Source organism: Salmo salar, chromosome ssa20, assembly GCF_905237065.1.
Source record: "Salmo salar chromosome ssa20, Ssal_v3.1, whole genome shotgun sequence".
Lineage (NCBI taxonomy): Eukaryota > Metazoa > Chordata > Actinopteri > Salmoniformes > Salmonidae > Salmo > Salmo salar.
In genome coordinates, this window is record NC_059461.1 from 51,872,190 (window position 1) to 51,888,789 (window position 16,600).

A 16,600-nucleotide genomic window follows, 5' to 3' on the forward strand; every position below is an offset into this window, starting at 1 on the left:
CCGAAAAGAGCCTCTGGACATCAGAACTGCGATTACTCACCTCTGATTAGACAAAGAGTTTTTCTTCAATGAGTCGGACGGGAGGGATATACTACAGACACCCGACCAGGCCCAGATCCCGTCATTCGCTGGAGAAGGAAACGGTGACTTTGCAGAAAAAGATCAGGGTGCCTTGTGAAGATCAGGCGACGAGTGGCTAATCTGCCTTTGCCTTCCATCCTGCTAGCTAACGTTCAATCGCTGGAAAATAAATGGGATGAACTGAAAGCATGTATATCATACCGACGGGACATTAAAAACTAATGTTTCACCTAGTCGTGGTTGATCGATGACATTAAGAACATACAGCTGGCAGGTTATACACTCTATTGGCAAGATAGAACAGCAGCCTCCGGTAAGACAAGGGGCGGGGGCCTATGCATATATGTAAACAACAGCTGGTGCACGATATCTAAGGAAGCCTCGAGGTTTTGCTCGCCTGAGCTAGAGTATCTCATGAAAATCTGTTGACCATACTATCTACCTAGAGAGTTTTCATCTGTATTTTTCGTAGCTGTCTACATACCGCCACAGACCGATGCTGGCACTATAACCGAACTCAATGAGCTGTATACCGCCATAAGCCAACAGGAAAACGCTCATCCGGGAGGCGGCACTCCTAGTGACCGGGGACTTTAATGCAGGGAAACTTAAATAAGTTTTACCTCATTTCTATCAGCATGTTAAATGTGCAACCAGAGGGGAAAAAGTTCTAGACCACCTTTACTCCACACACAGAGATGTGTACAAAGCTCTCCCTCGCCCTCCATTTGGCAAATCTGACCATAATTCTATCCTCCTGATTCCTGCTTACAAGCTAAAAATAAAGCAGGAAGCACCAGTGACTCACTAGAGGGTAGTGCGTACGGCTCAGTACATCACCGGGGCCAAGCTTCCTGCCATCCAGGACCTCTATACCAGGTGGTGTCAGAGGAAGGCCCTAAAAATTGTGAAAGACTCCAGCCACCCTAGTCATTGACTTTTCTCTCAGCTACTGCACGGCAAGCGGTTCCGGAGCGCCAAGACTAGGTCCAAGAGGCTTCTAAACAGCTTCTACCCTCAGGCCATAAGACTCCTGAACAGCTAATAAAATGGCTACCCAGACTATTTGCATTGCCCCCCCCCCCTCTTATACGCTGCTGCTACTCTGTTATTATCTATGCATAGTCACTTTAATAACTCTGCCTACATGTACATATTACCTCAACACCGGTGCCCCTGCACATTGACTCTGTACCGGTACCCCCTGTATATAGCCCCGCTATTGTTATTTACTGCTGCCCTTTATTTATTTGTTATTCTTATCTTACTTTTTTGGGGGGTATTTTTATTTATTTTTTTTGGGGGGGGGGGGATTTTCTTAAAACTGCATTGTTGGTTAAACCTGTTGGGGCTAGGGGGCAGTATTTTCACGGCCAGATTAAAAAACGTACCCGATTTAAACTGGTTACTACTCTTGCCCAGAAACTAGAATATGCATATAATTAGTAGATTTGGATAGAAAACACTCTAAAGTTTCTAAAACTGTTTGAATGGTGTCTGTGATTATAACAGAACTCATATGGCAGGCCAAAACCTGAGAAGATTCCATGCAGGAAGTGCCCTGTCTGACAATTTGTTGTCCTTCTGTTGCATCTCTATCGACATTACAGCATCTGTGCTGTTATGTGACACTTTCTAAAGCTTCCATTGGCTCTCTAAAGCGTTCAGAAAGCGGAATGACGTGTCTCCCGTCTCTGGGCAAAGTACAGCAGCAGAGTTTTTAAGTGGCCTGCCTGGGGACAGTGAGACAAATGCGCATTGACGAGACTTTCACATTTTTTATTTCAGTCTTTGAAGGAATACAACATTGTCCGGTTGGAATATTATCGCTATTTTACGAGAAACATTTTTATGCTATTTCTTTTAAACAGTGTTTGACATGCTTCTAAGTACGGTAATGGAATATTTGCAAATTTTTTGTCACGAAATGCGCTCGCGCGTTACCCTTCGGATAGTGACCTGAACGCACGAACAAAACGGAGGTATTTGGATATAACTATGAATTATTTGGAACAAAAACAACATTTGTTGTTGAAGTAGAAGTCCTGGGAGTGCATTCTGACGAAGAACAGCAAAGGTAATCAAATTTTTCTAATAGTAATTCTGAGTTTAGGTTGCCCCTAACTTGGTGGGTGTCCAATTAGCTAGCCTGTGATGGCCGAGCTATGTACTCAGAATATTGAAAAATGTGCTTTCGCCGAAAAGCTATTTTAAAATCTGACATAGCGTTTGCATAAAGGAGTTCTGTATCTATAATTCTTAAAATAATTCTTATGTATTTTGTCAACGAGTAATTTAGTAAATTCACCTGCTAATGTAAAAAGCTGGTTTTTGATATAAATATGAACTTGATTGAACAAAACATGCATGTATTGTATAACATAATGTCCTAGGAGTGTCATCTGATGAAGATCAAAGGTTTGTGCTGCATTTAGCTGTGGTTTTGGTTTTTGTGACATATATGCTTGCTTTGAAAATGGCTGTGTGATTATTTTTGGCAGGGTACTCTCCTGACATAATCTAATGTTTTGCTTTCGCTGTAAAGCCTTTTTGAAATCGGACAACGTGGTTGGATTAACGAGAGTCTCATCTTTCAAATGGTGTAAAATAGTCATACGTTTGAGAAATTGAAGTTATAGCATTTTTGAGGTATGTATTTCGCGCCACGCGATTCCACTGGCTGTTGACTAGGGTGGGACGCTAACGTCCCACTGGCCCAGAGAGGTTAATGGCTTGTAAGCATTTCACTGTAAGGTTCTACACCTGTTGTATTCGGCGCATGTGACAAATAAAAATGTAATTTGATTTGAGGTAGCTTCCTTTATCACACAGTTCGCCAGTGTTGTGGAAAATGTTCAATCAAATACTTCAGATACCGGAGCTTGTAAATTCAATTAGACTTTATTACAAAAGTAACAGAAGCTGAACAGTTCCATGAAACAACTGAATCTTCATTCTTAGTGCTTGGTTTTTATACAGTCTTACATAAAGTCATCACCACACTTTACAAATCTTGTGGTCTTACTTAGTTTCCATTCTCTTATTGGCTCAGACATTGGGTGCATAGATTCTATTGGTGGCGTGACATGCCTACTCATTAGCTAACGTTGCTGTCCAAAGGTCTTCACAAGTTCAGACCGATGTCTATGCATGATAAACCCATGTGCGTGTCCAGTAGCCTTCACAAGATCAGACATGGCCCAGACCAGACACATCTCGATGGTTTACCTTGCCTAATTTACACAGATTCTGCTTACGTTCTGTTTTTTACATGTCCAATGGTCAATTCGATTTTGATACACCTTTGTACACTCACATGGGCTTCAGCCTTCATTCTGCTTACACATGTCTAAAATTTAAACTTATCGATTATTCTTTCTACTTCAAAGAGAACAGTATAGTTACGGAGAATCACCAGATGACTGGAAAATTCTCCCACACCAGCCTATGTAAGAAACTGGGGAAAACGCACAGTGGAATGTTCACCTGTTCTACGCCGGGGATGGAAGGCGTTTGCACTTGTTTGATGCATCTCCGCCTTGTTGTTTGTCATTATCAGACTCGCCGGAGTTTGTTCACCACGGAGCGATCTCCTGCCTCTCCTCCCCCATCTGATAGCGGAGTCGAAGGAGCACAGAGGAGCATGACAATCAACGATGGTCGCATGTCATGAGCCGTGAAAGCCGCCTCCCGCAAAGTAGTCTACACTCCCAACCAAAGGCCCAGAACAGATACAAACAACGAATAGTTTCACCACCCTGGAGCCTGATCTTCCTGCGCCTTCGTCGCTGGGGGTACCTGTGTCTGCTTCTTCATTTCCTCATCCTTCTCGCCAGCTGTGATTTTGGTACATGTTCCTGGTGCAAAAACAATGTCCTATCCTGGAGCTCAAGTAAATTACATTACTAAGCTGCTACCGAATGTACTACTTCAGGAGATGGAAATGGATTCTATCGTAGTCCATGTGGGTTTTAAATAAAATTATGAAGGGCAGCTCTGAAGAATTGTGTAGTATCCTTAGAGACTTCTAAGATTGATGACTCATGAAACGTAAGTACGGTTTAGTATTTAAGTGTAACTTAGAATTACATGCTCTAATGCACCTGGCTTAAACTACCTGAAGCTTTCTTAATCACAGTTATATAGGCAGACATAGGAAATAGCTACGGATAGCGGGAAGCAAACCCCCATCTTGAGTCAATACTGCCATCTATTGATAAACAAATATACCAGGTTACTACATCCCCCCCCCCCCCTTTAAAGCTAATAACCCAACTTAATTCCTTTCTGAGCTATGCTATTTTCTAAATTTCCTTTTTTTTTTCAAAACATCTGATCTGAAAAAGTCTGGTGGACGTCTCTCTCTAATAGAGCGTTTCAGAGGTGGTGTAGCTGGTGCCACCAGATCTTCACCCCATAATGGTGAAACAAAGTCCTTTTGTGGAGATTTCACAGGAGGAGGTCATCCCGGACCGGTGGTCTCAGGAAGTTGAGCATTGTTGATCTCAGGTGGTTTGTTCAACTGCAACTCTGGGGAACGTTCCAATGTCCTGTCCTGTTCATTTAAGAATTGATCCAGATCTCCGGATGGAACTGGAATTCGAGCTCGGATCTGATCCACGTGTCTCCTTAGTCTTTGTCCACTTTCGATGATCACAGTATAAGATACTGGTCCTGAGCCATCCTCAATGGTAGCTGGAATCCATTTAGGACCAAACCCATAGTTTATTGTATAGACATCTCCAGGTGAGAAACTGAGTTTAGCTCAGTTGTCATGATTACATGTTTAATTCCATTGCTTTTGTTGTATTTTCAGGTCTGGTCTGATGAGATCCAAGGTTGACCTTAACCTCCTTGACATCAACATTTCTGCAGGTGACAACCCAGTTGTAGCTTGGGGAGTAATCCTGTAGCTAAACAAGAATCTTGACACCTTTGTTTCAATGCTGGGCCCTTGCATCTTCCTCATCCCCTCCTTCAAGGTCTGAACCGCACGCTCTGCTAATCCGTTTGAAGATGGGTGAAAAGGGTCCGACTTTACATGCGGAATTCCATTTTGTTTCATGAAACTTGTGAATTCAGTGCTTGTAAAACAAGTAGCATTGTCGCTAAGCAACATGTGAGGAAATCCCATAACACTGAAGCTTTGTCTCAACTTCTCAATCGTAGCGTATGATGTTGATGTGTTCATGGGGTAAACATCCATCCACTTTGAATGAGAATCAATCAGCACAAGGAACATATTTCCTAGGAAAGGTCCAGCGTAGTCCACATGTAGTCGTGTCCATGGCTTTTCTGGCCATTCCCATGGATGTAATGGCACGGTGGGTGGTGACTTCCTGTTACTCTGACATCCTGCACACCGGCTGACCTCATTTTCCACATCGTGGTCCATTTTTGGCCACCAGACGTATGACCTCGCTAGGCCTTTCATTCTCGACATACCTGGATGCGACTGAAGCAACAACTTCAGTAGCAGAACCCGCCCTTGTGGTGGGATAACTACTCTAGAACCCCACAGAACACATCCATCTCCAACACTCAATGCCAAGCAGCGAGTGTAGTAAGGCATGATCTGAGGCTCTGTCCTTTGAAGTCCATTGCCTGATTTGTGCTGTGTTCACCGGTGCATCATCCAACACATCGATCATCAAAACCTGGTCATTTTCTTCTTCCTGAATGATGATTTCTGGAAGGGGCAGCCTACTCAGAGCATCAGCATTCCCATGGTATCTACCTGGTTTGTAAATGATTCTGTACACGTAAGCCCTGACCCACACAGCCCAATGTTGAACTCTTGGAGAGACCATTTGTGGTACTGGCTTTTGTTCATGGAACAGAGAGATCAGAGGCTTATGGTCGGTCACAATAGTGAATGTTCTCCCGTATAAGTATTTGTGGAATCTCTGTATTCCGAATATGACAGCCAGTCCTTCCTTGTCCAGCTGGGATTACTTTTTCTCCGCTGGCGACAATGTTCTTGACATGAACCCAATAGGTTTCTCTGCACCATTCTCCATCCGGTGTGATAGCACCGCCCCCACACCATACGATGAGGCATCACATGATAAGATGAGATCTCTGTCTGCTGAGTAGTGCACTAGCACTTCAGCTGATTTCAGTAACACCTTTGACTTTGCAAAAGCTTCTTCCTGTCTTTCTGACCATTTCCAGGCCATGTCCTTAACAGTTGATGCAGAGGAGCTAAGAGGGTAGAGAGGTTCGGGAGGAAGCGATTATAATAATTCAGTAAGCCTAGATAGGCTTTCAGCTCTGTAACGTTTGTCGGAGCTGGAGCTTCCACAACAGCCCTCACTTTAGCTTTGACAGTCTGTAACCCCTTGGCATCCACCTTGTGACCCAGGTACTGCACTTCATCAGCTAACAGTGTACACTTGCTCCTCTTCAGCCTGAGACTGGCGTCCTCCATCCTCCTCAAAACGTCACCTAAGTTTCTGAGATGCTCCTCCTTCGTGACTCCCGTGACAAGAATGTCGTCGAGGTAAACCGCTACCTTGGGTATGCCCTGCAGAATTCCCTCCGATGTGCTTTAGAAGATAGTTGGTGCAGAAGACACCCCGAAAGGTAAGCATTTATAGGTAAACATCCCTCTGTGGGTGTTTATGGTCAGGTACTTCTGTGAAGCTTTACCCATTAGCACTTGCTGATATGCGTGACTTATGGCCAGTTGTGAACTGTTGCCCTCCGGTTAACGTTGAAAGCAAATCCTCCACTTTGGGTATGGGTACTGCTCCAGAGAGGAAACTATTTATAGTCAGCTTATAGTCACCGCATAGTCTGATTATACCATCTGGTTTTAGTATAGGAACAACTGGTGCTGCCCACTCAGAAATAATTATACCTGTCAAGTTATCCTCTGCTAAGAGTCTCAATTTCCACATCCACATCCACTTTAGGCTTCATGACATATGGAACTGATCTTGGCCTACAGAATCTGGGAGTAGCATCAGCAGCAACATGAATGGTAGCTTGGACCCCTTTTAATGTCCCTAGCTCTTCTTTGAAAACACACTCATGCTTTGAAAGCACCTGCTGTAGTGTCAATGTCTCTGTGGTGACATGTTTGATTTCATCCCAGTTCAATTTTATTTCCTTCAACCACCCTCTCCCTAGTAAGCTGGGGCCAGTACCTTCCACTACTAAGAGAGGCAGACTTCTCTTTTGTCCTTGATATTCCACTTGAACATCAGCAACTCCAATCACAGTGATCTTCTCTCCTGTGTACGTTTTGAGTTTAATGGGGGTGTCTCTCAGTTTAGGCACTTCAACATTTTTCCACTTCATATAGAATTGGGAACTGTTCATCAGTGTGACACTACATCCTGTGTCTAGTTCAAACGGTACCTTAAATCCATGTATTCCCATTTACACAATGAAAGGCTTCACCTTCTTCATATTCGCCCCCTGTACACTGTACATTGAGAATGCTTGCTTTGCGTCTGCGGTAGCTAGAGCGTCTGGAGGTATTCGGTTTCTGTCCGTTCTCTTTCCTGCAGCCCGTGGCTTTTTTTTATTATTGCGGCACGCCCTCGCAATGAGATTATTATCCCACATGCATAACACATTTCATGTTTGAATTTACAGTCAAACGCTGCGTGTTTGCTTTTGCAACGTTAACAGTCTATTGGCTGCTGCCCCACGGCTTTCCGTTCTTTGAAATTCAACGCGCTCAGAGCTGCTCTCTTTTACTGTATAGCACGCAGTTGCGCCCCTTGTCTGCAAATCCAGTGCATTTCTATTTGCGGATTCCATGGCCTGGGCCAGTTTAAATGCATTCTCAAATGTGAGATTAGGCTCTGATAACAATCGTATTTGTATCCTGTCATCATTAATCCCACACACCAGCCGATCGCGTAGCATTTGCGATAATGTATTCCCATAGTTCCAGTCCAGTGCTAGTTCTCTCAACTCAGCCACATATTCCCCCTCTGATTCGGTAGGTTTTCTCATGAGCGAATCAAACTTGAATCTTTGTACTCTCTCGCTGGGTTTGAAGTGATTTTTTAATAGCTCGACTAAATCTATGAATGACTTTTCTCCTGGTTTATCTGGGCTCAACAGGTTTCTCATTAAACTGTACGTCTGTGCACCGATAACCTTTATGAGTATGGATTTCTGTATAGCGGCATCAGTTATTTCATTAGTAGCAAAGAAATGTTCCATTATTTCACAGTACTCCTCCCATTCCTGATTTTTAGGATTAAATGGTGGTAGCGAGCCTATTTTTGCCAAAGCCATCTTTTCCGATTCTTTCTCCCCTCACAGTCAATAATTTGTCCTACCTGGATCAAGCCTTCATAATCTTCCACCGTTCACGTGAGTCTCACATCCAGCGTCGCACGCCAAACACAACGCCGTTCTCTATAGTTATCCTCATCGCCAAATATGTAGTATCCTTGGAGACTTAAGATTGATGACTCAGGAGACGTAAGTACGGTTTAGTATTTAAGTGTAACTTAGAATTGCATCCTCTAATGCACCTGGCTTAAACTACCTGAAGCTTTCTTAATCACAGTTATATAGGCAGACATAGGAAATAGCTACGGAGAGCGGGAAGCAAACCCCCATATTGATTCAATACTGCCATCTATTGGTAAACATAAATATACCAGGTTACTACAAATTGAAACTGGATCTTAAAGAGCTGATTGACTCTCTGCTTGGCACTAATAAAAAGACCCATCATATCGGGCCCTGTTCCCTCTCTGAACCATAACATTGAGCGCTTTAGCAGGATTCTCGCTCTTCACAACTGGCTACGTGATTATTGCAGCTCAATGGGTGTAACCTTTGTTGACAATTTCGATACCTTTCGGAAACAAAACACGTTTTAAAAAGAGGATGGGATCCACCCAAAGCATTTGGGTTCATGGATCCGTTCACAGCATTATAAGGTTGCGTTGAGAGAACGACTTATCAATGACCCAAGCCCAGCTCAGTTAATCCCTACCATTGTGTCGCTGAGTCGTCATAATGCTTTAGCAAATGTACATTATACCAGGGACGTTGGTAGACACAATGTAAGTAACCTAATTTATGTCGCTCTAATTGCCATGAATGCCTCTGGTGATCCTACAGCTATTGTATACAGCAATCATGTGCCTATTGACCAGATGTATGCTTTTGGCACTGAGGCGGTGTGCCCTAGTAGGAAGTCCACTGTGTGCAGCTCACCCTGTACTAATATAAATAACATGAGTATATCTACTTCTGCTAAACTTCCCAGTAAAGCAATGAAAACAAGCAAGCATCCAGAAAAGAGCTCAGAATAGTCCACGTTAACATATGTAGCTTAAGAAACAAAGTTAATAATAATAAAATGAATAACTTGCTAGTAACAGATGACATTCATATTTTGACTATCTCTGAAACTCACTTGGATAATATCTTTGATGCTACAGTGGTAGCAATACAAGGTTTTAACATTTACAGAAAAGACAGAAATGTGAGTGGTGGAGGTGTTGCTGATTATATTCAGAACCACATTCCTGTAAAGATTAGAGAGGATCTCATGTTAAATACTGTTGAAGTAATATGGCTACAGGTTCATCTGCCTCACCTAAAGCCCATTCTTGTGGGAAGCTGCTATAGGCCACCAAGTGCTAACAGTCAGTATCTGGATAACATTTGTGAAATGCTTGATAATGTATGTGAAATGAACAGAGGTATATTTTCTGGGTGATTTAAATATTGACTGGCTTTCATCAAGCTGCGCACTGGTTCAGGTTATCAGTCAACCTACCAGGGTAGTTACAAACAGCACAGGAATTAAATCATCAACATGTATTGATCAAATCATTACTAACGCTGCAGAAATAGGCTCGAAAGCAGTATCTAGATCCATCGGATGTAGTGAAAACAAAATCGTAGCCATATCTAGGAAAATCAAAGTTGCAAAGGCTGGGCTTAATATAGTGTATACGAGGTCACAGAAAAAGTTGTAGTGATTCCTATGTTGATGTAAAGAATATTTGTTGGTCCATGGTGTGTAATGAGGAGCAAACAGACGCCTGCACTTGACAAAAATCTCAAATTTGGACTCATCAACTCTAATTAACTTATCCTCTGCAGCATAGGTAACTCTGGGTCTTCCTTTCCAGTGGCGGTCCTCATGAGAGACAGTTTCATCATAGCGCTTGATGGTTTTTGCCACTGCACTTGAAGAAACTTTCAACTTTTTTCGGATTGACTGACCTTCATGTCTTACAGTAATGATGAACTGTCATTTATCTTGCTTATTTGAGCTGCTCTTGCCACAATATGTATTTTTAACAAATAGGGCTATATTCTGTATACCACCCCTACCTTGTCACAACTGTCAATGGTGAGTGTAGCTGGTGCATGGAAGTCAGGCGCAGGAGAACAGAGATGAGTGGACAAAGCACTTTACTGAAGCGCAGTAAAATACACAGAATGCAAATAAATGCCCAACGAACAAGGGCGGCAGCACAAAGTACAATAACAAAGTACAAAGAACCGGCTGCCACAAAGCACGGGTGAAAAACAACACCCGGCGCAAACCAGCCCGAAACGTACCAACCTGACAACAAACACCCCACACAGGCATGGAGGGAACAGAGGGCTAAATACACATAGTAATTATGAGGAGATGTAAACCAGATGTGCAGGAAAACAAGACAAAACAAATGGAAAATGAAAGGTGGAGCGTCGTTGGCTAGAAGACCGGTGATGTCGACCGCCGAACGCTGCCCGAACAAGGAGAGGGACCGACTTCGGGAGAAGTCGTGACAACAACACAACTGATAGGCTCAAACACATTAATTAAGAAGGAAAGAAATTCCACAAATTAACTTTAAACAAGGCACGCCTGTTAACTGAAATACATTCCAGGTGACAACCTCATGAAGCTGGTTGAGAGACTGCCAATATTGTGCAAAGCTGTCATCAAGGCAAAGTGTGGCTTCTTTGAAGAATCTCATATAAAACATATTTTGATTTGTTTTACACTTTTTTTGTTTACTACATGATTCCATGTGTTATTTCATAGTTTTGATGTCTTCTATTATTCATCAATGTAGAAAATAGTAAAAAGAAAGAAAACCGCTGGAATGAGTAGGTGTGTCCAAACTTTTAACTGGTACTGTATATCTGAATTATGAAAGACAAGCATCATCATTTTGAATTCCGTAAAGTGAGTTTGGAAGAATGTCATACTCGTTTGGACCAGACAGCATCAGACAGATGGCCTACAACTAGAGAGACAGAGGGGCGCTGTTTCGCTCGCTCAGATGCTGTTATAGATGTCGTAAGGATTAGACCAAGGCGCAGCGGGTAAAGTGCTCATCTTCTTAATTTATTTAAAGGAAACACTTAAACAAAATAAACAAACGACGAAAACAGTTCCATAAGGCTCCCAGGCTATACAGAAAATAACCACCCACAAAACACAAGTGAAACAAACCTCAACTAAATATGGCCTCCAATTAGAGACAACGACAACCAGCTGCCTCTAATTGGAGGTCCTACCAAAAACCAACATAGAAATATAAAACTAGATTTAAACATAGAAATAGAAAACATAGAACCTAAACCAAAAACACCAAAACAAACACCCCCTGCCACGCCCTGACCAAACTACAATGACAAATAACCCCTTTTACTGGTCAGGCCGTGACAGATGCTTTCTACTGTGAGATGCGTTCAGCCTCTTGCGAATTGAAGGGAAATTATGAAACACAGAGATGAAAGATTTAAAACAAAATAAATGTGTCAACATTTTTGGGAAGCCTGGCACCCATGAATACACGCCACTGTACGTGTCTGTGTCTACTCTGTTTGACATCTGGGCATTGGAGGCCTCAGAGATAGAAATTATTTGCTTATCTTTCCGATTTGATCCTGCCGTACATACCTACACGTACGCTACCGTCACAAGACGCAGGCCTCCTAATTGTCCCTAGAATTTCTAAGCAAACAGCTGGAGGCAGGGCTTTCTCCTATAGAGCTCCATTTTTATGGAATGGTCTGCCTACCCATGTGAGAGACGCAGACTCTGTCTCAACCTTTAAGTCTTTACTGAAGACTCATCTCTTCAGTGGGTCCTATGATTGAGTGTAGTCTGGCCCAAGAGTGTGAAGGTGAATGGAAAGGCTCTGGAGCAACGAACGGCCCTTGCTGTCTCTGCCTGGCCGGTCATTCGTTGTCTCTGATTGGGAATCATACTTAGGCAGCCCTTTTTCCCACAGTCACTTGTGGGATCTTGTCTTTGTGTTGCATGTGTTTGCACGCCTAGCTTTTCGTTCGTTGTATTGTTTGTTTTTGCTGGTTCTCATTTATAAATAAATATGAACCCAACTCACGCTGCGCCTTGGTCTACCGTTAATGACGAATGTCACAGAAGATCTCACCACCAAAGGACCAAGCAGCATGGTCAGGAGGACTGGATCAAGCAGCTTGCCCGGGAGGAGATGGCATCCTGGTCTCTGGAGGTGTTGGAGAAAAGGATAGACTGGACTTGGGAGCAGGTATTGGATAGATACAACAGCCTGCCGGGGAAGCAGGTGGAGGCAGCGAGGGAGTCACGGCAACGATGGGGGGGGGGGGCACACGGGGAGATTGGCAGAGTCAGGGTGGAGATCTGAGCCAACTCCCCGTACTTACCGTGGGGAGCGTATGAACAGTCAGGCACCGTGTTATGCACCGTGTTATGCTCACCGTATCTCCGGTGCGCATTCATAGCCCGGTGCGCTCTGTGCCTACGCCCCGCGCCTGCGCCCCGCATTTGCCGAGCTAAACTGGGCATTCAGCCAGGAAGGATTGTGCCAGCTCAGCGTTCCTGGTCTCCGGTGCGTCTCTTCGGTCCAGGATATCCTGCGCCAGCTCTACGCGCTGTGTCGCCAGTGTGCCTGCACAGCCCAGTTCGTCCTGTGCCCGCGCCCCGCACTTGCCGGACTAAAGCAAGCATCCAGCCAGGACGGGTTGTGCCAGCCCTAAGCTCCAGACCTCCAGTGCGCCTTCACGGCCCAGTATACCCTGTGCCTGCTCTGCGCACCCAGTCTCCAGTGCATCTCCCCTTTCCGGTGAGACCTGTTCCGGCTCCACGTAAGAAGCCTCCAGTAATGATCCATGGTCCGAAGCCTCCAGTGATGATCCATGGCACGAAGCCTCCGGTGCGCATTCATAGCCCGGTGCGCTCTTTGCCTGCGCCCCGCATTTGCCGGGCTAAACTGAGCATTCAGACAGGAAGGATTGTGCCAGCTCAGTGTTCCTGGTCTCCGATGCGTCTCTTCGGTTCAGGATATCCTGTGCCAGCTCTACGCACTGTGTCGCCAGTGCGCATGCACAGCCCAGTTCGTCTGTGTCGCCTACAGTATCATGACCTCACATTATACAAAAAGTCCAAATTTGGCAAGGTGTGACGTTAATTGTTACTATGTACTTCATTTTCATCACTGCATTTTACAGTAGTAGTAATAAATGCACAAAGGCTGTGGGTTTGAGCATGCAAACCAACACATGCACAAACAAGCAAATACAGTACCAGTCAAAAGTTGACACCTACTCATTCAAGGGTTTTTCTTTATTTATATTATTTTCTACATTGTAGAATAATAGTGAAGACATCAAAGCGATGAAATAACTCATATGGAATCATGTAGTAACCAAAAAAGTGTTAAATCAAAATATATTTGAGATTTTTCAAAGTAGCCACCATTTGCCTTGATGACAGCTGTGCACACTCTTGGCATTCTCTAGACCAGCTTCACGAGATAGTCACCTGGAATACATTTCAATTAACAGATGTGCCTTCTTAAAAGTTAATTTGTAGGATTTCTTTCCTTCTTAATTTGTTTGAGCCAATCAGTTGTATTGTGACAAGGTATTGGTGGTACACAGAATATAGCCCTAGATGAACTCAAATAAGCAAATAGAAGCGACAGTCCATCATTACTTTAAGACATGAAGGTCAGTCAATACGGAAAATGTCCTTGTCACAACACAACTGATTGGCTCAAACACGTTAATAAGAAGGAAAGAAATGTAACAAATTAATTTATGGAATCGATATATATATATACACATACTGCTCCAAAAAATAAAGGGAACACTTAAACAACACAATGTATCTCCAAGTCAATCACACTTCTGTGAAATCAAACTGTCCACTTAGGAAGCAACACTGATTGACAATCAATTTCACATGCTGTTGTGCAAATGGAATAGACAACAGGTGGAAATTATAGGCAATTAGCAAGACACCCCCAATAAAGGAGTGGTTCTGCAGGTGGGGACCACAGACCACTTCTCAGTTCCTATGCTTCCTGGCTGATGTTTTGGTCACTTTTGAATGCTGGCGGTGCTTTCACTCTAGTGGTAGCATGAGACGGAGTCTACAACCCACACAAGTGGCTCAGGTAGTGCAGCTCATCCAGGATGGCACATCAATGCGAGCTGTGGCAAGAAGGTTTGCTGTGTCTGTCAGCGTAGTGTCCAGAGCATGGAGGCGCTACCAGGAGACAGGCCAGTACATCAGGAGATGTGGAGGAGGCCGTAGGAGGGCAACAACCCAGCAGCAGGACCGCTACCTCCGCCTTTGTGCAAGGAGGAGCAGGAGAAGCACTGCCAGAGCCCTGCAAAATGACCTCCAGCAGGCCACAAATGTGCATGTGTCTGCTCAAACGGTCAGAAACAGACTCCATGAGGGTGGTATGAGGGCCCGACGTCCACAGGTGGGGGTTGTGCTTACAGCCCAACACCGTGCAGGACGTTTGGCATTTGCCAGAGAACACCAAGATTGGCAAATTTGCCACTGGCGCCCTGTGCTCTTCACAGATGAAAGCAGGTTCACACTGAGCACATGACAGACATGACAGAGTCTGGAGACGCCGTGGAGAATGTTCTGCTGCCTGCAACATCCTCCAGCATGACCGATTTGGCGGTGGGTCAGTCATGGTGTGGGGTGGCATTTCTTTGGGGGGCCGCACAGCCCTCCATGTGCTCGCCAGAGGTAGCCTGACTGCCATTACGTACCGAGATGAGATCCTCAGACCCCTTGTGAGACCATATGCTGGTGCGGTTGGCCCTGGGTTCCTCCTAATGCAAGACAATGCTAGACCTCATGTGGCTGGAGTGTGTCAGCAGTTCCTGCAAGAGGAAGGCATTGATGCTATGGACTGGCCCGCCCGTTCCCCAGACCTGAATCCAATTGGGCACATCTGGGACATCATCTCGCTCCATCCACCAACGCCACGTTGCACCACAGACTGTCCAGGACTTGGCGGATGCTTAAGTCCAGGTCTGGGAGGAGATCCCTCAGGAGACCATCCGCCACCTCATCAGGAGCATACCCAGGGGTTGTAGGGAGGTCATACAGGCACGTGGAGGCCACACACACTACTGAGTCTCATTTTGACTTGTTTTAAGGACATTACATCAAAGTTGGATCAGCCTGTAGTGTGGTTTTCCACTTTAATTTTGAGTGTGACTCCAAATCCAGACCTCCATGGGTTGATAAATTGGATTTCCATTGATTATTTTTGTGTGATTTTGTTGTCAACACATTCAACTATGTAAAGAAAAAAGTATTTAATAAGATTATTTCTTTCATTCAGATCAAGGATGTGTTGTTTAAGTGTTCCCTTTATTTTTTTGAGCAGTATATATATATATATATATATATATATATATATATATATATATATATATATATATACACACACACACACACACACACACACACACTTTTTCAGTTGTCAAATATATGCATGTAGTATACTTTGGATGAATATTGAAACAAGGGCAATTCAATAAAAATGTACAGTAGGCTGGGAACTAAGCAGTCACATGAAAATACTGAACTGCTTTGTTGCAACAATAACCAACACAGAAAATAATGTAAAACAAGAATAATCTAGCCTACATTTAGCTTGTATGAACGCAAATAATGAATTTGTGTTCTGTGGAAAAGTAATTAAATGTATATCCCATTCTACACCCTTATTCTATATCTTTGACATAACCTTGCACACTGATCTAGCTCAAGTATTTGACTGACCTCCATGTAGAGCTTGTATGGCGCTTTCACATCCATTCCTAACAAATTACCGAGCAGAGGAATCTGTGCAGGACCAGGAGGCAAACGTGAGTTGCTTTGTTTGCCTCGATTCATCCACAGTAAAATAATAACGACAACGCCGATTACAATAGACACAAAGTTCGTCTGCAAAATATGAAGTACATCCATCTTCAGTAGAGTCGAGGACAATGATCGCCTACGGAGTTAACAGAAAATCTGATATCAGAAAGCTTTGTTTGCCCCTCCAAGTTCTGTACCGGGTCAGAGCCTTCTACTGCAAAAAGTGGATAGAAGTTGAACAATAGTGTGCACAATTGTGAGTTTCATCAGAGATGATCCATTATATCGACAAGAAAGCCGAGTGACAGCGCTAATGTTGGGGGCGTTATATTAAGATGGACCGGTTTGAACCTGTCAATGGCCCGGACGTCATCGAGCGAAAACGGGGAGGGAGGAGTACCT

General features: G+C 43.9%; 1 protein-coding gene across 1 annotated transcript in view; it reads right to left on the reverse strand.

The window, feature by feature from the left end:
* Positions 1 to 16,534, reverse strand: part of LOC106580755 (cytochrome P450 2M1) — a 36,038-nt gene extending 19,504 nt beyond the window's left edge. Inside the window, exon 1 of the mRNA XM_045703578.1 lies at positions 16,118 to 16,534. Within this exon, the coding sequence (XP_045559534.1) occupies positions 16,118 to 16,306 (189 nt within the window). The 5' untranslated portion in view covers positions 16,307 to 16,534. The remainder of the gene's footprint in view (positions 1 to 16,117) is intronic.
* Positions 16,535 to 16,600: the final 66 nt, after the last annotated feature.